General features: G+C 47.7%; 1 protein-coding gene across 2 annotated transcripts in view; it reads left to right on the top strand.

The window, feature by feature from the left end:
• The first annotated feature begins 249 nt into the window (after window positions 1–249).
• LOC119661690 (protein bunched, class 2/F/G isoform) overlaps window positions 250–22,181 on the top strand; it is a 121,505-nt gene continuing 99,573 nt past the window's right edge. The window contains exons 1-2 of one of the 2 annotated variants that reach the window (XM_038071136.1): window positions 250–1,570; window positions 1,722–3,972. In XM_038071136.1, the coding sequence (XP_037927064.1) occupies window positions 1,865–3,972 (2,108 nt within the window). In that variant the 5' untranslated portion in view covers window positions 250–1,570; window positions 1,722–1,864. Of the gene's footprint in view, window positions 1,571–1,634; window positions 3,973–22,181 lie in introns of both variants that reach the window. The other variant, XM_038071135.1, reaches the window with a different exon arrangement.

Below are 22,181 nucleotides of genomic sequence, written 5' to 3'. Positions count from 1 at the left end.
ACTGTACGCCTGATCCAATGGGTAGAATTTGAAGCGAAAAAGCTCGTTCTTTGATCAATTCAGGTCTTGAAAAGACAAGTGGATTTGACATGATTTCGGAATCTTCGGAAATTGTAGAAGATATCCGGGACGAGACGGTGGTGGGTCGAAATGTAAATAATAACAAACAAAAGTTTCTTAGAATTGCATGGATTGCCATGAGTCACCGGTGATTGGATTTGCATACCAGGGCAATTACCTGGAACTTTCCTAATGTTTACGGTGAAAATGGTGTGTTTCACCCCCGAAAAATGCTGGAGCCCACTTAATTTTCGCAACGCGAACTTTCTGCTCATCCAACGATCTGCCCGAGACAATCAATCACTTATCCTACACTGAGCGATGCTATCCGGAAATCGAGTCGCATTACTCACACGAAGAAGAAGACAGTGAAAAGGAGTATGGCAGCCATGGTGAAGTTCTCTGCTTTTCTGGTCTTCAAACTTTTGCGTGCCATAGTTCGTCGAAAATCAAAGTGAGAGTTTCGTAATACGTGAATTCCGTTTAAACTGTTGATCGAGATTGCAAAGACGTTCGAGTGGAGTGGATCGTGTTGCAGTGAAGTGGCCTAAGAACAGATTAAATACGGACTGTCGTCAGACTGGTGCTTTTCTGCAAATAAACAATTATTGACGAAATTACGGACGTAGCTTTGAAAACAAGAGTGGAAAAGAGCTTAGAGTGTCGGTGGACAGTGCAAGGAGCGGATCCTGGGCGATTTCAGGCAGAGGTAGTCGGGGCGGATTATAATTAGCAGAAATTCGGTCGAATGCAGTGGCCAAGAGTTGTGGGCTGCCTGTTGGAGGTGCGCTAATCTGTGGCATAATTCGGAAGGTTTTGGCATTACACGATTGCAGCTAGCAGAACGCTTTGCGCAAGAGAGGAATTTTTGGAAAGGAAATCTTCGTGAGCGAGGCAAGAACCATTAATAGCGCTCGGTGCAGTGTCTGTCGGTCTTGTACGTTTTTTGCGCTCAACTTTGATCGAATGCGCTAGAAGGAGATGCAATTACAGTGACAAGATCTGTCAGAGGCTGCAATCGGAGTTTGTGGGGGCATCGCGGAGTGCGGGGCAGGCGGAGCGCGAGCGGACAGGCGGCGGCGGCGGCAACAGGCCACCGAGCGAGTGCAGCTGGACGGCGCCAGGACCCAGGACGGACCCCGGTCGGCTACGCGGACTCCCCGCATATGGGGCGCGTTTGACAGCGAGTGAACGGAATCAGTGCAAAGTCGGGAATGGTGACAAAAAGTGAGCAAGCAGTTGCCGCGCGTGAGTAGTTGTGCGGTGCACGCGTGCGGACAGCCCCAGTGGACTAGTGTGCGTGACTGCCGTCATTGAGAAACGTCAAATCCAGTTCCGCCGCTGGTCGTATGTGCGTGGTAGAGAGAATTCGGTCTTGCGGTAGCGGAAGGATGATGGATTAATATCACTTGCATTGTGCGAGCGAGGCGGCCACACGTACTCGCCCGAAGGTCGTGCGCGCGAGAGGGACAGGCTACGTACGTCAAGTGTACACGGTCCCTGCCACAGTGTGAGTGCGCACATCAAATTTGTTCAATTGTAAACGATAAGATTTTAACTCAATAATTTTTCAGTTACGAAGAGCAATCAAGCGCCCGCAGATTCGTACGTGAAAACTTGAAAACAAATTGACTCACCGCGTCTTTCTCTCTCCCCTGCAGCTTGGCACGTTTGACGGCTCGGAGCAAGCAGACGGACAGCAGGAAGTGTCGAGGAAGCCACAGCGGGAGGACATTGCTGACAGGCCGGGTCCGGACGGTACCGCGGCCGACGACGATTTGGACCGCACCAGGCGCGGTTCGACATGTCGGATAAGATAGACTCGATAGACCCCCTTGAATTGGAATCCCGCATCACCAAAGTCACTCCCTTCTCGGGCAAGCAAGCCCTGAAGCACACAAACTGCCAGAGCATCCCAAGTACGCTGATGTCCTATGGTCACAGCCAGGCGACAGCTAGTTCGAATTCGTCGCAACCAGACGGGAAGCATCATCACCATCACCACCACCATCATGGTCATAACCATCACCAGCCGCACGTCATCCACAGGACGACCAGCGAGAGCCTAAGATTGGGCAGCGAAAACCCAAGAGTGAACAGCGAAATCAACAATACGGAAAGTAGTTTGAGCCTAAGCAACTCGACGTCGATTAGTAGCAGCAGCGGCGGCAGCGCAACCGGCACCGGTACCTCTAGTAGCGGCGGTGGCAATCAGCCTTTACTAAGCGCTTCAATGCCTCGAAAACCGAAAACCTCCTCCTTCCAGATCACCTCCGTGACTGTGGGAAACAAACTGAGCGCGGACAACGGGGAGGACTCTGCCGACGATCTGGACGAATCTCACACCGACGACAATAGTCGGATTACGGACATGGAGAACGAGACGCCTAGCTTTTCAGAGGACACGTTTTCAAAGGAGGACGTGTTCTTCTCAAACAGTGCCTTGGGCACGGCACCAGTCATTCCGACCAGCTCGCAATATGGGCTGGTCATCGTGGACTCCGACCTTGGCGGGGTCGGCGGCCAGCCAGGACAGAACCTTTCGAACGTTCACGTTAGTATGACTGACGCCGGAATAAACATTGTCGGCCCGCCGAGCGGCAAAGGCGACAGTGACCAAAAGGACATGCATCACAGAAATGAACGATTCAAAGTAGTGAAAATCGAGTCAACGGAACCTTTCAAACGGGGCCGCTGGATGTGCATGGACTACCTAGATCACAGCACATTGCAGGGCTCGGATAGTGCAGCAAGCACGACTAGTAACACTGCACCGTCAACGGCGCAAGCAGGCGTGACCAACGACAGTGGAGTGGTTATAGTAGAAAACAATACCGACGTAGGCTCTGAATCTGCGGAATCGAACGCAATGTACAACACAGGAATGAGTAATATAATGTCGAATGCCACCCACTCGCCTGGTCAGACGTTGCAAAAACCGCTAGCGGAGCAACAATCGCAGCCTTTAGGTAGTAATATATCGAACGTGCCATCTGGCATGATACCCCAATCGACAGCATCCATGCCGAACACGGTCCCCGCAAGTGCTTCACAGGCAAACATGGTTTGCCAAAACTATTCACAGCCCCAAATGCATCAATCGCTTCCACCCCAACAGTATCAGCAAACACCTCACATGCCAGGCCAATCGCAGCCTGCACATTTCTATCAAAACAACCAGCAAAGCCAGTCGACAGCCCCCAACATACACGGAGCCACCCTTCCTTCCAACATGAGCATACAAAACGGAGTCCCTGCAAATTTCGTGCCGCAAGTACAGCAACAGTCCCAAGCGCCAACGCAACCGATTTCAACAGTGAATGTCGGAATGAGCGCTCCTGCCAGTTGTGCTGATCAAAACCAAGCCGCCAACATTGTAACGTCAATGCCCCCAGCCACAATGGGCCAACCCACTTCGATTTCCCAGCCAACATCCATGGCACAGGTGATTACGCAATCGCAACAGCCTGAGGTCTACATACCGCAACCGGCCGCGCAATCGTACGCTGGATCGGGAATTCCAGTGACAAGCAGTGCATCGGCCATTCCGATGGATATTCACCACGCCGACATGAACTCTGTGCAACAGCAGCAACAACAACCTCCAGCCGTTGGAGGTTTGGCCGTTGCCGCAAACACAACTCCCCAAGCTATTTCACCTGCTGTTGAGACAATGATGCAGCAACAGCAACAACAGCAGCAGCCCCAGACAAATCAATCCCCGCTACAGAATATTGCTGCAATTAGTCAAGAGAGTGTTCCACCAATGACAATAATAAACGAAGCATCATCGACTGTTTCCACGCCCCAACAAGCGCAAGCTTCGTCCACGGCAAGTGTCCCGGGACAGCAGCAGTCCAATGTCAATAGCGAAGAAGATCAAGCGGCAGCTTTAGAGGCAGACAGTGAAAGGTGAGTTTGTTGAATGTTTTCCTTTGCAATTTTGGGTTTTTGTGTTCGTGGTAACAATGGTGTCTCATGAATCGTTGTTAAATCCACGTCGGTTAACACTTTGTCAATTAGATTATGGAGACTAACAGAAGTTTCCATTGATTTCGAACTTTGTGTGCCCTTATTGGTCGGACATTGCTGTCCAACTAGCGTCCTTTGGTGTTATATTCAGGAGACCTTAATGAGAATTGTATCGTAGAAAGCCATCTATTTCACGTAAAAGAATCTCTTGTCAGGTGCCGGAATTAGGGCAAAAATATTGGAAACAATCTTCAGTCCTCCTTTTATTGAATAGCGTCAGCGTTTGCGGAGTATCATTCCTCGAAAGCTGCTCAATGGTTGAAATACAGATGGTTGAATACAGATAAACTAAGTAACAAAAACGAATACGCTCACGGTATCTTTCCATCGACTTGGAAAATTGCTCATGTCCAGCCCATACCTAAACAAGTTGGGGAAATCGGAAGTTTGACGCGACGTTTTGTGTTTCCCTATCATCATCAATGGCGCAACAACCGGTATCCGGTCTAGGCCTGCCTTAATAAGGAACTCCAAGGTCCACCAATATCCGATATCCCCGATATCCCTAAAAGCTGTCTGGCGTCCTGACCTACGCCATCCCTTCATTTCAGGCAGGGTCTGCCCTGTCTTCTTTTTCTACCACAGATATTGCTCTTATAGACTTTCCGGGCAGGATCATCCTCATCCAAACAGGGGAAATGACCTGCCCACCGCAACCTGTTGAGCCGGATTTTATCCACAACCTGACCGTCGTGATATCGCTCATAAATTTCGTCATTGTGTAGGCTACGGAATCGTCCATCCTCATGTAGGGGGCCAAAAATTCTGCGGAGGATTCTTCTTTCGAACGCCGCCAAGAGTTCGCAATTTTTCCTTGCTAAGGATCAAAGTCTCCGAGGAATACATGAGGATTGGCAAAATCATTGCCTTGTACAGTAACAACTTTGACCTTATGGTGAAACGTTTCGAACAGAACAGTTTCTGTAAGCTAAAAGAGGCTCTGTTGGTTGTTGTTTCACGTAAACCTGTTGTTCAGCAATTTTCCTGGCACCCAGATCCCCCAACCTGTATACCATTTTGCAGCTCAGATCCTCCATCGGTAGTAGTGATCACCGATTCAGCTCCTTCTCGAGATTCTCAATCTTCTTTTTCTTTAGCCTTTGTCCCGTTCACAAACGGGGTCGGCTCGTCGTGATCGGCTTCGCCATTTAGCTCTATCGAATGTCTGATCTGGGTGTAATCTCGAGGTTTTCAAATCCCCATCCAAATCCCCATCTAGCGTATCAAGCCACCGTTGCTTAGGTCTGCTTTTTGGTCGTTTACCATCGACTTCGATGTTCAGACCAATCTTGGCAAGTGAATTCTCGTTTGCACGAATTGCGTGACCATACCATCGAAGACGCCTCTCTTGCAACTTTTCCACGATCGGTGCAACCCCATAACGGTGGCGGATATCCTCATTTCGGATGTAATCTAAACGTGTGACGCCACTAGTCCAACGTAGCATCTTCGTCTCCATTACCGCAAGACGCCGTGTTTTTTATAGTCGGCCAACACTCAGAACCGTAAAGAGTGACAGGACGAATGGCATTGCCGTAAATTTTAGATCTGAGACGTTCGTTGATACGTCGACCACAAAGAACACCAGTTGTGGGGCGCCACTTCATCCAGGTTGCGTTTATGCGTGAAGCAATTCGCCATTGGCAGATAGCATTGTCCCGATGTATTTAAATCACTCAGTTCTGGGCAGATTATTGCTGCCGACAGTGATTGTGTCTGTTTCATGGGGATCGGTCGTCAAAAAATTCAACCTGAGACCGTGTTTCATGCGGTGATCATTCCATTTTGGACAAGCTGTTCGAGATCACTTTTGCTATTAGACGCTAGAAAAATATCACCTGCCTAAAACAGTGTATAGGGCGCTAAACGTTGGATCTCCCGTGGTGGTGTGGTGACCACAAGAAGAACAAAGAGGAGTGGTGGGAAAGCAGTTCCTTGATGGACACCAACAGAGACATGAAGCGGTTTTGATACACCCGCCTTCGAACTTTACTTTTCGGATTGTGGTAGAGCAATTGAACCCAGCTCACGAGTTCTTCTAGCACTAAGATGGGTTCTCTAGATCCAGAAATGCAATGTAAAGAGGGCGATGCTTCTCACGGTGTTTCTTCATGAGTAACCGCGCAGCATGTATTGCGTCAGTAGTCCCGCAGTTTTTGACAAATTCGACTTGATTCACGGTTATTTCAACGATTTCGCGAATACGGTTATCAAGAATGCGTTCAAAAATCTTCATGGTATGGGAAAGTAACCGGATCTGACGGTAATTTGAACATTCTGCTGGAATACCTTTCGTTTTCCATATTGGAACTGTGGAACTTTCTTGTCAGTCAGATGGTGTTCTTCCTTCCTGAATAACTCGATTAAAGAATTTACTGAGCCGCAGTGTTGGGTCCCAGCTCTTCGCTTTCCAGAGCTCAGATGCGATGTCGTCAGGTTCTGTTGCTTTCCATGATTTCATTCGTTTTATTGCCTCACCGACTTCAGCTGCGCTGACAGTTACGTCACGGTGTTCTACGTGGGTACCTGTCTCGTGAACGGTCTTAAGATATGGAATTATTTGCGACCACAATTAGAGCCCAGCCGCAGCAAGCTGCAATGGTACCAGTCTATACGGAGTGCATGGCTCAGCATACATACTGGTGGATTCAAGACTTACCTAAATCTCTATCGAACTAAGGAGTACGGCACCCGTGTTGAAACGCAACACCACGTTGAGATCCGAAGTTCTCTGTTCACTTGAACGTAACCACAACCCCCATGAAGCTTCCACTAGGGGGCCAACCGCTACAACCGAGCTGAACGTACACCTGACGATAGGTTCTGTTGCTTTCCATGATTTCATTCGTTTTATTGCTTCCCCGATTTCAGTTGCGCTGACAGTTACGTCTCTATGGTCTTACGCGGGTACCTGCCTTGCGGACTTAATCCCACGGTCTTTTTAAGACACCAATTGATTTTGTGACCACAATTAGAGTCCGCTGTGACAAGCTACAACGGTACCATTCTATACAGAGTGCATGGCTCAGCATTCATCCTGGTGGATGGAAGACGTAAATAAATTTCCACCTGGTTGGAACGGAACACCACGTCGAGGCCGGAAGGTCACTGTTCGTTTGAACGCAACCCCAACTCCCATAAAGCTGCTCCTACTACAACAGAAATTCTCCCGAAGTATGTGAATTCTAGTACTAGTATACCCCTGGTAACGTTTCGCGATCTATTGCCACTTCAGATGAGTTCCCGTGCAGCCTAGGGTCTGATCGCCCTAATTAGGCTTTTGGAGCATTCGCCTACTGCATCACGGCCGGTAAACCAATGTAATACAGCGTCTCCTGGTGCCACCACTATGGAGGTTTTCCTCGACCACTTGATTTTGGTTCGGCCGACAAAGTTGCCGCCCCGTCTTCCTCATTGCCACCTCTGAGCATTAGTTGCTCTGACAGGTGGAACTGTTCCAAATGTCGGCAATGATTGTGGAAGCGGAGGATGAACAAATTCTTCAATTGAAATCTTGCGCTTGACGGTCGGTAAGCAAAGTTTTTGTCATTAACGGAACAGATGTGTTCGATATACTGTGTGCGTTCGTGTCAGTTTTTGGCAAATCAATATAGAAATCTCTGGCCATTCCGAGTGTCCAGTTTATCGAAGAGATTTTCGTAATGGTCCACTCGGGTGACAGCGATCGTTTTCCTTGCTTGGTTGGCATTATTATAAATTTGCCAATTGGCGAGGGTTTCATTGCCGATAAGCTTGTGGTAGAGGCGTTTCTTTTCGCGGACCTTCATTTCAACATGGTCATTTCAAAGCAAAGTATATCGGTTAATGTACCGCTTGCCTGCCTGGCTTGGTGACCCTGAGGATTGTAGAGGCCGCTTTGTGGATCGTGTCTTTAATTTGGTTCCACGATTCTTCCACATTCGTAATGGTTGGTAGTCGCGTAAGTGAGGTTATTTTTAGGTCATTTCTTTCTTCTGTGCCACCATTTAATGCGCCACGGGCCAGTGCCTTCCTCACGCTGTTCTATCGATGGCTTAATTCGCTGGACGGCAATCAACGGCCCATGTTGACGTGCGATGGTGTCATAGGGAACGGCTTTACAATCAGTAACGGTGGTAAAATGTCGGCATCTTATGAGAATGTAGTCGATTTGCGAAAATACCTTTCTCCAACTCGGCAATCTCCTCTGTAGGAGCGTGAATGTTAATGAGGTTTATATTTCGACATTTGCCTCGCAAACGCAGAGGGCATAACCGTTCATTTATATTTTCAAAGCCGATAACAGCAGATTTCATTTTTTGGCGGACTAGAAAGCTTACTCCGAGCACATGGCTTACCGGGTGGCCTCTATAATATATGGTGTAGTGGCTCTTCTCCGGGATACCGATTCCTGTCCAGCGCATCTCTTGTTACATCAACCTTATATTGGGGTATCGGCTAGAAAACAATCGCGAATCGTTAGTGCGTTTTCATAGCCGGCTTCGGCTTTGTGTTGTCAATCCAACCCGAGGTTCCTTTCTTGGCTCTATAACTGGTTTTCTGTTTAGGGTTGTCAGCTCTACCCAACCCCCAACCTGGAGGACCAGTTGGTACAATTTGTCTCATTTCTAGTCGCGGGAGACTCGCCTTCACTCTTCGTCTGCAGTTTTCCATTAAGAAACAACTTCCAGCGATCACCACATGAAGGTGGAGATAGGGTTTGGTAGTAGAGATGTTAGTGTTGGTCTAGCAGTCGTTTCCTGGTTTGTTCTTTCGTGTTTACTAATCCACATTTTGCCCTGGAACCTATACTGTCCTTTGATCGCCCCTCATCTCACTTTAATAAATTGCATAGTTTTTTTTATGACCCGTCACAGAAAGCAGCGCACAGGTTGGGTACTACGCTGCATCCTTCAATTGCTGTCAGGAATCTCCTTTCGTCGTGAATCTCAAATGGGTTCTCCTGTGTGTAGTTTCTTGCTTGGGACCTTAAGTCCAATAGATGATTATTTTCCTGGCCTTTTGATTGTTGCCGATAGCAATTTCTATCCGAACTTCTAGAAAGTGTCTTTTCCCCTCTGAGTGTTGAATAACAAGTCTTTTATCCCTTCATCGCCAACTATTGAACAATTTTTACCTAAGTGATACGCCCTGTCGACGGTCGACCCAGCTGTTTAGGGGGTAGACTGTAAGCGAGAATTGTATGGCATCTTCATCACTGGTAAACATTTTTTATAAATGCTTACGCATAAAGATATCTCAAATTGGCGTCTCAATGCTACGCGCAGAGTTGAGTTAATGATGCTGCTTGGTTTACTGGTACGTGGATGGTGCTTTCAGGTCAGTTGGCGGCCCAGTGCACTGCGGGCTCTTCCGATGTAACTGACAGGCCGAACTGAATGTTTATGGCAGGCTTCCTCTTACTAAGCTGGATAGCTTCAAGCGTCTAAAACATCATGGATACATACCAAAGCGGCTTCATTCCAGGCAAATCATGGAAAAACTGTTGGAATGTGGCCATCAGGTGCACCCTCCTTCAGATTGTACACATTTCATCGCTGCGGATTAACAAAAATTCGACTCATCTATGAAAATAATTTGGGCCCAGTCGATATTGATTGCTACTTTTTAAACTTACTCCAACTTTTTTTTTTAACCTATTTTTCTGAGAGTAAAAATTTTCTCGTAGTGGATTTATTATTATATTTCCACGTTTCACGTTTTGATAGTATATCTCTGTCTCGCCTCAAGGATTCAACTTGACGATCAAGTTGAGATGCTCGCATGAAACATTTGCTGTTTACAGGAAAAACTTTTACCAGGAATTGTGAGAGGGGAAGAATCTTTGAGACTGTACAGAAAGGCACTTGCCTTGAGTGCGATAATTGAAAGGTCATTTGCGTGATTTCGTAGCTAGATCTGCTGGCTTTCTCATCAACTTACGGACCTTGGCCAAATGGCTCAAGATTTTGAAAATGAAGCAAGCGGTCGGGCCGAAGATAAACGCCCTCAAAGTCAAGGTTGACCAAAACATCGAACGTACGCGCCGAACAATTTGTATATTCAAACAGTGTTGTTTTTGTCGATGCCCACCCCAAAACTATTGTCGCTCGAATCATTAACAGCGTGAAATTTGTTTTAGCTGTTTTGCCACAAATCTAAAAACAGAACTATCTCAACATCAACATCAAGTGAGGCTATTTCCTGCCTACGTTTTCTGTGTGTTGGAATAGTACATGGAAAGTGATCACCACTGTTACTTAAAAGCTCTAAACTTTATCCGATTCATATATGGGTCGCGTGATCCGGGTATTCTGCCCTGAGACAATATCAAATGAAGAAGTTTATCGGCTTGCGGGCCAGATATCTGAAGACGTTTCGATCAGAAGGCGGAAGTGGCAGTGTAGAGGTCACACATTAAGGAAGGACGATCGTTCCATGGCGGGTTATGCCACACAATGAAATCCACTATTCCTGGATGGCCGACGAGTGATTCATTGTAGAATTACGTGGCGTTCCATTTACTCAGCAATTCTAGTCTCATCTTGGTAATTAATTTGTATTTTTTCTTCTTCTTCAGTTACATCGAGCGATAGTAGGTATCCTGTCTAGGCCTACCTAATAAGCAACTCCAAACATCTCGGTTTTGCGCCGAGGACCAGCAATTTGATATTCCTAGCGGCTGGACGACGTCCTGACCTACGACATCGCTCAATTTATGACAGACTCTGTCACATCTTCCTCCATCCTATCCGCGAGGATAGACCCGCCCACCGTAGCCTACAATCAAGCCATTACAAATTGTTCATTAGCTGCGAACTCGTTATATTCTTCGGAGGACTCTCTCGCGAATGCGGCTTGTTACTAAGAACCTGCATTTGAAGAATACTAAGAACCGGTAGGACCAATGTGTAGTATAGATGAGCTTTGTCCGTATGGTGACACGTTTCAAGCGAAGTAGAGTTGGAATAGACGATTGACAGCTAATAACCGTGTGCTGATTTCAAAGTTGTGGTCTCCTAGCTTCCTCGTTTTCAATTGACTGGTGCTGTTTGCTGTTGTTGTGCTCATTTTCTGTCCTTTTTTACATTTGAGAAATTGAGTTTGAATGGCATCGGAAACTTCTGAGGAGCATTCAAAGATCCCACAACTGTAGGCAGTATCTCAGATGTATCCCTTTCTCATTACTTGATACAGAGGCTAAGTGGAAAAATTGAATGAAATTTGCGTTCCATGAATATCTTCTTCAGGCTTCGAACCCCTATTTAGGTTCGTGGGCTATCTTTTTGTCTGAGGGCATGCCCAACGGCATCCCTGGATTTCCTTCTGGGATTAACCCCTCTCCATCTGCACATACAGATGCAGGCAAGGAGATCAATATTCAGGATGGCCGGTAGTATGAGTGAGCTGCCTAAATCGAAGGAAGATTGATATTCTTTCTAGGTGGTATCCCGAATTACTGATACAAAGGGATAACATGACAACGAGGTTTCACTTCGATAAGAAGTTTGAAACACGTTGGAGTAACAAGGCAAACTGGGAGAGCGTGACTGGGACATACGGCTTAAACCAGCAACTGATTACTTGGTACACTGACGGACCCCTCACAGCAGAGGGAGCGGGTGCCGGTGTCATTGGTCCAAGGAAAATGTACTTTGAGCTAATGGGCAGGTACACTAGCGTATTACAGGCGGAAATATACGGCATAGACAAATGTGCCTTCTTTAATCTGCAAAGGAACTATAGGGGGCAGAACATACTTTTCTCACCGATAGCCAAGCAGCGATCAAGGCACTTAGGTCCAACCAGGTGAACTCTTAACTGGTATGGGAATGCCTTGAGGGAGTGAATACACTCGGCTCGTCCAACAAAGTCTGGATACTTTGGGTTCCAGGTCATGCTGGGTTGGAAGGCAACGAGGCAGCGGACGAACTAGCCAAGAAGAGAGCAGGGATGCCTTTACACGGGCCAGAATCCTTCTGTGGAATCGGAAACGGTTTCATGGCTATGAATCTAAGAAATGAAGAGGAACGGTTGAGGGCGGGCCTACCAGGGATGGAGCACTCCAGGGTGCTTATTGGGGGATACGAATCCATCCGCACAAAGGATTGCTTAAACCTCACCAAAAAGAACCTCCGAATCATAGTGGGAATTCTCACTGGTCATTGTCGGCTGAACTATCACCTAGGAAAGCTAGGGATATCTACGGACACTGTTTGCAGGTTTTGTTAGGAGGATGACGAAACCTCTATACACGTCCTGGGACAGTGTCCGACACCTGTGCAAAGTAGGTTGAGGCATCTTTTTTTTTTGTTCGTACACGGAGGTGGAAAATCTTAGAAAGACACGTCCGCCGCAGCTCCGCCGCCCGAACGGCGGAACTACAGCGGGCGCGTGTGGGATTCACACCCACTAAAAACCACCCCCGCGGGACCACCATTAAGGTATTACTTCGCGGGGTAGGTTTGCTCTTAGGCACTCATCCTTCTCCTATTTGCAGCTTTCCTCCTTCTTTGTTCCTTCAGCAACACCTCCTGCATTTGGATGATTGCGGAGCCAACCGCAAGCCACTTCTCCTCGGACTCCAGCATCTCAGTAACCAAGCTCTCCGGGGTCCAGCTCCTGCCCAGCACCTGGTTTAAGCTCCTTCTCTCAATCGCAAATCGTGGGCAGTGAAACATCACATGCTCTGGAGCCTCCGGTATGCCATCGCATCTGGGACAGTTCGGAGAATCATCCAACCCAAAGCGGTGCAGATACTGCCTGTAGCAACCACCGTGCCCCGTGAGGAACTGGGTAATGTGGTAGTTGGTCTCCCCATGTTTTCGCTCAAGCCACACCCCAATGTTGGGAATGAGCCTGTGCGTCCACCGACCTTTCGCAGACTCGTCCCATCTGCGTTGCCAGAGATCAAGCGACTCTGACCTTGCCGCATTTCTACGCTGTGCATGCCCCTCCATATGTCTTGCATTGTACAGGACACTCATTTCTTTGGCCAGGATGTCAACCGGGATCATGCCTGCCACCACCAATACTGCCTCATCTGATGTGGTTCTAAAAGCACTGCAAACCCTCAAAGGCATCCGCCGGTAAACCGAGTTCACCTGCTTCCGTCTCTGAGAGTTTGCAAGCGCCTCTGCCCACACAGGCGACGAGTAGAGCAGGATGGAGCTCACCACTCCGGCTAGCACCAACCTCCGGCAATGTTTCGGCCCACCAATATTTGGCAACATTTTTGCAAGTGCCGTGGTGGCACTGGCTGCCTTTTGGCATGCATACTCTAGGTGTTCCCTAAAACTCAATTTGGTGTCAATTATTACCCCCAGGTATATGATAGTCGGCTTTGATACAACCGTATGTCCACCGACCTCCACTTTTACAGTGTTATTTTTTCTGCGTTTCGTTATTAAGACCGCTTCCGTTTTCGCGTCCGCCAAGGTCAGCCCGGCCTTTTCTAGCCAGGACTTTATCGCTCTCACTGTTTCCGTTGCGTAAACCTCCACATCTTCTGGGTGTTTTGCTGCAACAACCACAGCTAGGTCATCAGCAAAGCCGACAATCGTAGTCCCCTCTGGGACGGGAAGAGCAAGCACCCCATTATACATGATATTCCACAACAGGGGACCAAGTACCGATCCCTGTGGTACCCCGGCTGTGACAATATACTCTTTGGGGCCCTCATCCGTTCCGTACCAGAGAGTCCTCTCTGAGAGGTAGTTTTCCACCAAATTCGCTAAGTATCCGGGGACACCCATGTCAGCCAACGCCCCTTTTATTCTATTCCAGTTGGCCGAGTTGAATGCGTTTTTGACATCCAACGCCACCACGGCACAGCAGCCGCCAGAAGTCAGTGCACCTTTTGCCAGGTTTACCACCATGCCAATTGCGTCCACCGTAGAGTGGGCGCGTCGGAAACCAAACTGGCGTTCTGACAAACCATTGCTGGCTTCGACGATGGGCAGGAGTCTGTTGTAGATGACTCTCTCCATCATCTTCCCCATTGTATCCAACAGGCAGATAGGACGATAAGACGCTGGGTGGCTTGCCAGGTTTTGGAAGCAACACCAATTTTTGCTTTTTCCACTGGGCAGGGAATATTCCTTCTTTTAGGCACGCCTCGAAGGTGTTGGCGAAAACTTCGGGCCTAGTCTTCACTGCCAGTTTCAAAGCTCGGTTGGGGATGGCATCCAAACCTGGGGCCTTGTTGTCACCGAACCTACTACATATTTCCCGCAGCTTCTCCACAGTAACGGGCGGTATTATGCCGTCATTTAGCTGGACAAAAATTTGCCTTCTCCTATTTTCGTGGTGAGGGAACAGAGTGGTAACAATGTGTTTCAGGAGGCGCGGACAGGTCACCTGGGGTGATTTCCACAACCTTTTCATCACCACTCTGTAAGCCTCGCGGCATGGTCGCACAGCTGTTTGAAGCAGTTCTTTTTGCTCCTCCGAATGGCTTCCTTTAGGCGGCCAAGCAATTGCTTGTGTGCCTCCTCTCGACGGTCGCCACCGGGTTTTCCCCTGAGCCTCTAGCAAAGCCTCCTTGCCCGAAAACATGCGGCTCGCAAACTTGCGATTTCGTTGTTCCACCAGTAGTTGGGTTGCCTACTGGGGAGCAATCGCCTTCTGGGCATAGCATCGCATGCTTCCGTCACCCATCGAGTGATCTGGGTGGCTTTCTCTCCAGCCGTACCATTCAGGGATATGTCGGATTTGAGCATCGCGGAAAACGTGTCCCCCTCGAAAGCTTTCACTGTCCAGCCAATCATACCACCCGGCATTCTGCGAAAACTCTTTTTCGAGCTCGATCCGCCCTTGATCTCTATGCAGATAGCCTGGTGGTCGCTGTGAGTATAGTCCTCACTGACATGCCAAGCGATTCTACTGGCTAAAGTGGCACTCACGTATGTCAGGTCCACTATAGACCCCAGGCCCCTTCCCCGGAAAGTGTACGACGACCCAACATTCGCCAGTACCACGTCCAGCTCCGCGAATGCTTCGAGGAGAACACGTCCCCTGACATTAGTTATCCGGCTGTCCCATTCAAGAGCCCACGCATTGAAATCGCCTCCTATTATGATCGGCCAACGTCCTCTTGCATCCAAAACAAGAGCAGCAAGCATCCGCTCATACTCGACGAGTGTAGCGCTGGGTGGAGCATAGCAGCTGTAGATGTGGATGCCCTTCACCTTCGCTCTGATGAAGCCCTCCTCCGGGTGCTCCATTATTTCCTGGAAGGCTTGTTTTCCACAAGTCCACAGCGCTGCTTGACCCGTTTGGTCTTTGACCCAAACGCTACCACCGCGGTTTCAGTATGGTTCACTTAGTATGGCCATGACTCTTGTAGTCCGGCAAGATCGAACTGTTTCTCCAACGCTTCGCGAACCTCCTCCTTCGTCGTGATTTCATCTATATCTTTGCAGATTATAGTGATCTCCGGCCTGCTAGCTCTTATGTCGGCTTCCTGCCTTAAAGTCTTTCCGATTTGGCTTAAGAATTTGTCCGCGGTTACATCCTTGGATTTCTTAAGTTCCAACATAAGATCTCCCTTCTGCGACCGTCTAATGCGGCTGACGTTGTCTCCCAAATTGGTGAGGCCGAGGCATCTGGGAGAACACTTGATACCAGATGCAAAGCTGAAAGATCTGGAAGTGGGGAACACACTAAAGCTCCTAACGGTTATAGGCCTGCTTGAGATACTATGATCAATAGGTACACTGTAACCAGTAAAGGGGGCACAATAGCTCTTCAAGGACGCGGTGCGACTTTCCCTTAACAGGATAATAATAATAACATCTTTTTGTCTTCTTGTTTGTCCTTTCGCAGTAGTTTCACACTTTTTAAGATAGTAAATGTGTCTATGTTACATGTTGGGAAATTCGTCTTAACCCTTACCTTCAATACCATTTGAAAATTTCCTCTTAATATCCTCAATTCTGTTTTGCGACAGTTATTGCCATATCCTTCATGAAATGTTATCAAAAGTAGTTGCAATTCCATTGTTTGATTGTGAATGTCATTAAGATAATATGTTAAGAAATTTTCATTTGGAGATTGCACTAGGTCGGACGATCTTCATGGTAAACTTTGTATATTTTGTTAGAGTCTCGACTTTGGCGCTTGCATTATCAAAGAAACAACGACCATCCTACAAATTATACAACTTTGCAATCGTCCCAGAAAACTACCAACCGCCATCGGGGCAATGGATACAAGAGGAGCCTAGTTATCCCCACTTCTACCGTTCACAAAATCTCAATAGTACACAATTAAGAGGTTTGAATATAAACAAAACTCATGAGGGAAGTGGTTTGACCCGATCACCAGCAGTAGAAATAGCATCAAACAATAATTTTTTCAATAACGCCTTCCCGGAGAGAAGATCGAGCTCACGTCTTGCATCAAGTTGGAGTAGTTTTACTGATAAAACTGATACAACCAATCAATATTCTCGAACTCCACCTTTGGGATCATCTGCCGAAGGATCGAGCAGGTTAGCTAGTGATTGTGTTGTGGGTTGTTTGGTTTTTCTATGTTTGTATCATTGAAAAAGTGAAGTCTGACCATTTTCCTTTGAATATAATTCACACAATTACTAATGATCTTACATTCAACAAGAACACCCAATTTTCGTTGAGATTGAAGAGTAATTTATTTGATGCAAGAATAAGGGCAGCTTTGTCCAGCACATGTAAATACTACATTCACTACAGCCTATGTTGCCTAGAAACTATTTTTAGACGCTTTTATTTGAAGCATGTGTTAATCTATAATGTGGACATTTAAATATTTTTAATTTCGGCGTGGTCATAAAGAAAAGTACCTGGCATGAAAATGTTGCTGTGGAGGGGTCGGTTCGCCTGGATCGGGTAAGCCACTTCTCTTGATCGTAAGCTCGGCCCACATGAAATCGAGAGGCTCTTAAGTCATTGTTTAGCGTGTGAAATTATCCCAGCGAGTTAGACTGGTTATCCAGTGGAATATCTTCATACCCCTGACAGGGAAATTGTTCTCATTATTGTTGGTAACCACTAAGCGTTTGGAACCGGAGAGAGTGATGATTTGTCTCTCTTCATATTTAGACGTAGTTCTCAAAATTTGAGCGAAAAGCTTGAAATCATTTTGCTCGGTTATATGGGGTCGAAAAGTTTTCAAGTCACCATCTAGCATATCATGCCATCGTTGTTCCGATCGGCTTTTTGGTTGTTTCCATCCAAAAGGTACTCCGCAGCGTGATAGTCGGCGGGATGGATGGGAAACCGTGGGGGCTCGGTTATAAACTGATTTCCACAAGGATGGAGGCTCTAGCGAACCCCTCTTCACGCACGTGACTGAGAAACACATTTTTTTATTAAATATCAAAAACTTGTACAACGCATTCTTAATCCTAAACATGTGAACCTTAACAGTTAGCTACTTAATCTAAGGTCTATACTAAATGATGTGATTATGTTGATTGATGATGTTTAGCCGACTCTGTAAGAAACTGGAGGAAAACCTGGAAAGAAAACCTCCAAACTGTGGTAGTAGTATATGGGGACAGGGAAAGGGGAGAGAAAGAAGTGAAAGGTAAAGGGGAGATAGTAAGAAAAGGTGACAGAAAGAGGGTGAAGGTGAGAAAAGGGGGAGGGGGAGGGGATTGTTATACGTGGTTCATGGTTGGTTAGGGCTTCACGTATTGTGAAGGGGAATAGGGGCCTGTGTACAGGGTGACTCTTCCTTCTTCGTCGAACACGTCGCCGCGCTCCAGAAGTTCAAGGATGAGTTGAGGGAACTTACTGTGGCTTAAGAAATTGTCCTCGGGGCAAATGATGCCCATCGAAGATTTGACTAAGGGGTTTGTGTGATCTCTGCACTTGCGGAGGAAATTGATCGCATGGTTGACGAGAAAGGCGTCAATGCGGGGAATTTCGCACTCGTTATATAGAGTGGAATTCGAAATGTATTTAGATCGATCATCATTACGGTAGATTTGGCTGGCATGCCGGAGAAATCTTTCCTTGAGGCGCAGTCGCTCCATCTGCGCTGGGGAAGAGTCACACCAGAAAATGAAGCCGTATGAGATGATAGACCTTATGAGCTGTTTGTAGCACATAAGTTTTATTTTGGTTGGGGTTGGGCTCCTGTACAATAAAATTGGGCGCAGAGCGTAGAACGCCGAATTTACTTTGGCCAGGACCTTTGAGATGTGGGGAACGTTTGATAACCTTGAATTTATGACGACACCGAGGTATGTCACGTTATCAGTGTTTGGAATTGTGGAGCCGTTAAGCCGGAGTGATAGGTTTTTAAGCCTATGGAGGATGGGTTTGGTCAGTCGGAGGTGGCCTCGAAATACAATTGCCTGACACTTTTGGGGATATTAAAATAGTGGAACAACTCGTCTAAGTATGAGTTGAGGCGTGATTCTCCTAGGGGGATGTTTTTGGTTGAGGAATAAATGATAAGGTCGTCTGCGTACTGTAGAATACGGATTGGTTGTGGGTGTGCTGGTGGTTTTGGGAGGTCCGCAGTGAAGAGTGAGAAAAGGGTGGCTGATAGGACCGACCCTTGTGGGATGCCTGCTGGGCATGAGAATGCCGAAGATGTGGCTTCAGGTATTGCTACTTTTGCCGAGCGATTTTCTAAGAAGCTCAGTATGAGCTTGCAAAGATGAGGGTGAAAAGACAGAGAGTGGTAGAGCTTATGGACTAGTCGGTGCTGCCAGACAGAGTCGAAAGCCTTCTTTAGATCGAGAAGGCAAGCAATTGTGGGAGTCTTGTTATTGAGTCCCGTAAGGATATCCGTTTTCAGGATGAGAAGGGAGTGCTCAGTTGAGTGAGCAGTGCGATTCGCGAACTGGAAATCTGGTATCGCGTTAGAAGCCTCGATTTGTAAGTCAATGAACGATTTGATGGTCCGTTCAAAGACTTTTGCTAGGGCCGGAAGGACTGAAATTGGCCGGTAGCTGTCTGGTTGTAGCGGGTTCTCTTGTTTCTTTAAGATAGGGACTACGCGGGCGCATTTCCAGCTAGTTGGGAAGTGTCCATTCAGGATGCAGTGGTTTATAAGGTTGGAAAGGAAAGGGCTGATTGACTTGGAGCATTTTTTTAATAAAATTGCAGGGATACGGTCGAAGCCGGTTGAGCGTTTATTTTTGCTCTTCTCTATGATGCCTTTGATCATATGGGGCTTTGCAAACGTTAAGTTTGGGATGAGGTCGTGCTGGCATGGGTTGCGTAACGGGCTAGCAAAGATATTGGCGAAGTGCCGAGTCTGTACGAAGGTGGGTGAGGAGTTGAGTCGGGCGACAGTGTCCGCGACTTCAGACTCAGTTTGGGTGTTTTGTACACCAGAGGTGATTTGATGCGCCTCGTGGAAGTGGTTAGCGAGGACCTCGGCTTTTTCTGGGGGGGGCAGGATTTCCTTAATTCGTGGAAAGTTTCCGAATTTAGGATAGTGTTCGCAAGGCGAGAATTGGTGTTTTCGAGGTACAGAGAGCGAATTCTGTTTCGAATTGATAGGTCGAGGTTGTATAACTCGGCCTTCATGGTGTCGAAGTTTGACGAGAATCTGTTTCTGAAGAGTCTGCGCCGAAGAGTTCTCTTATATTTGATATCCGCCAGTATATCATTGGGAAGAGAAATTAGGTTTTTATAACCCAGGGAGCGTTGTGGGATAAGCTCATCGCATGAATTTTGCATGAGCTGGGTGAGATGATCGACAGCTTGGTCGATTGCGGAGTTAGAGATTTGGTGGGAGGTTGGGAGGTCAATGTTGCTGAGTTCTCTCCAAATGTGTTGGTTAATATGGCTCCAGTTCGCTCTACTGAAGTCAGGTACTGAGCGAGGAGGGGGGGTTTTTGACCCTTCCTGGCAGTTTGCAGTCAAGGATGATTGCGTCATGGTCACTGAGTCCAGACGCGGTCTCTAGGAAAGGAAAGGTGTTTGGATTTGGGACGATGGTGATGTTGGATGTAGTAAGGAAGTGGTCAAGGTAGGATTGGTAATTGGAACGGAAGAAGGTTGGTAGTGCGGGACTAAGATGTGAGATATTACATGAGGATGATGGCGTAGTGAGCCACCTGTGGAGTTCGTGACCATTGAAATTCGGGTTTCGGTCTAGCCATGATGGGTGTTTCGCGTTGAAGTCTCCGCCTATGACAAGCGCCCAGGCTTTGGCGACTTCGCGTGGTTGGCTGGAGCAATAAGATAGCAGATTGGATAGATCTGCTGAATCAAGGAATTGGTGTGGGCAGTAGATTGCTGCGATATATACCGTGGTAGATTCGGTATTGATCGAGATCAGGGTGACTTCAATTGATTTGAAGTAGTCCACCGGGGGGAAGTGCTGCGTAGTTCGAAATTTATTCGAGATGAGTATAGCGGTTCCGCCTGCGATCGAGTTGCCGGGCTGGAGCTGCTGGAAGCGATCTGTTCTGAACAGATTGAAATTGGGGAAAGATGGTTTGTGGCGGTAATTGAGCTAAGTTTCGCAGAGTAGTACAACCTGTGGCTTGTGCTCATTGAGGAATAGCTCAAATTCGTGTCGGCGTGCTCTGCCGACGATTGAGTTGATGTTCAGCTCTATGAATCTAACGTCCATTGTTGGAGGCTAGAGAGCTGACCATCATTGAAAACATGTCGAACAACTGCTTCATGTTAACGTTAGCTGGTACCGCGTTAGAGGATCTGGCGGTGTGTGTCGAGGAGGTCGATTGGGTGCGTGTGGCGTCTGCGTAAGACACTGATGGACGCACGAAGGAGGGAGTATTGATTGGGCGAGGTGTCTGTTTCGGTGGTGGTTGAGGCAGGCCGCTGGTGGATGCACTTGGTCGCATTTCACGCAGCGGTAGTCAAGGTTGCAGTTTGGCGCGGCATGGCCAATTCTCTGGCAGTTCTTGCACTGCAGTCGCTGTCTGTTTCGAATTTCTTCGAAACGGACAATGGTCCGTTGGACGGCTTTGACCTTTTTGAGCTGCTCTTCGGCGCAGGTAGCATCAAAGGTGATGAGCCAAAGATCGAGCGTGCGGTTTTCGATCTTGGCACGGGTTGTTTGGTAAGGCTTTACCGAGAGTATGTTATGGACGCCTTGGTCGCGCAGGTCGTCCATAATTTCTTGGGGGGAAAAGGTGCGATCCAGGCCTCTGATGATGAGGCTGGTTGTTTTTTCGCTAGGGAGTGTATAAGTATAAAACTTGGTCTTGCTGTCGACCAGAAGTTTTTTGGTACTATCAAATTCCTCTTTGGTTTTAACGAGGATTTGATGTGACTCGGGACCTGATTTTTTTATAAGGAACTCGTGGGGCAAGGATTTTTGGAGCGTTCTCTTTGTGGATGAGAAGTCACGGGGCGGGCCTACTACCACTAGGGGGGGATTTTACTTACTCTGGAAGTATTGCTGCTGGTCGAGGTGGTGTTGCGGCTAATTGATGTCGGCTGTCTGGTTTGGTTTCCTGATGGGGCGGTGTTGCTGCTCGATGGCCTCGGGTGGGCTGCTTGTGGTGCTGGGATGCTGGGTCTCGGAATGGTCGTCATCCTTGGTGCCGGAGTGGTCGCTGCGGTCCGGTTGCCGGGAATCGCTGCTCTCAGGGCGTTGACTTGTTGCTGTAGGTCGCGGATGATGGCGTGGAGTGATTCCACCTCCATTTCCTTAGCGCGTAGCTTGGAAGCTAAAGCGCGCTTCTCCTTCTTGACGCGCACAAAATCCTGGATTTCGACCGCCGGGGCGCTGGCACGTGACGAGGTCGAGCTGTCGGAGTCCGTTGCATACTCGGAATCGTCTTCGGATGGCACGGAGGACTCTAACTCCATGTCACCCTTCGGGACTTCGCTGTTCGGGGCGTCATCGGTGGCGCCTCCGCTAGTTTTCCGGCGTTTGGAGCCGGTAGGTACTTCGCTCATCCTGTTTTTCTTTTTTTTAGCTTTTAGAGCTAAAAGTTGAGGTCTGAAATGATAAAAATAGAAATATTAACAGCTTACCGTCGCCAAGAGTGGAACTCTTAGCGAGCTTTTATTGTAGCTTTTCCCTTCACGTTGATCTTGAGGACTGAAGGTTGTTCGGGACCGACTAGCTCCAGTGTCCGTCTTGAATTCGAACTGTGCTCACTCTAGACTGGATTATCCTTTTTA

The sequence above is a fragment of the Hermetia illucens genome, chromosome 1 (genome assembly GCF_905115235.1).
Source record: "Hermetia illucens chromosome 1, iHerIll2.2.curated.20191125, whole genome shotgun sequence".
NCBI lineage: Eukaryota > Metazoa > Arthropoda > Insecta > Diptera > Stratiomyidae > Hermetia > Hermetia illucens.
The sequence above is the reverse complement of the archived record's forward strand: the minus strand, read 5'-3'. Positions and strand labels throughout refer to the sequence as shown.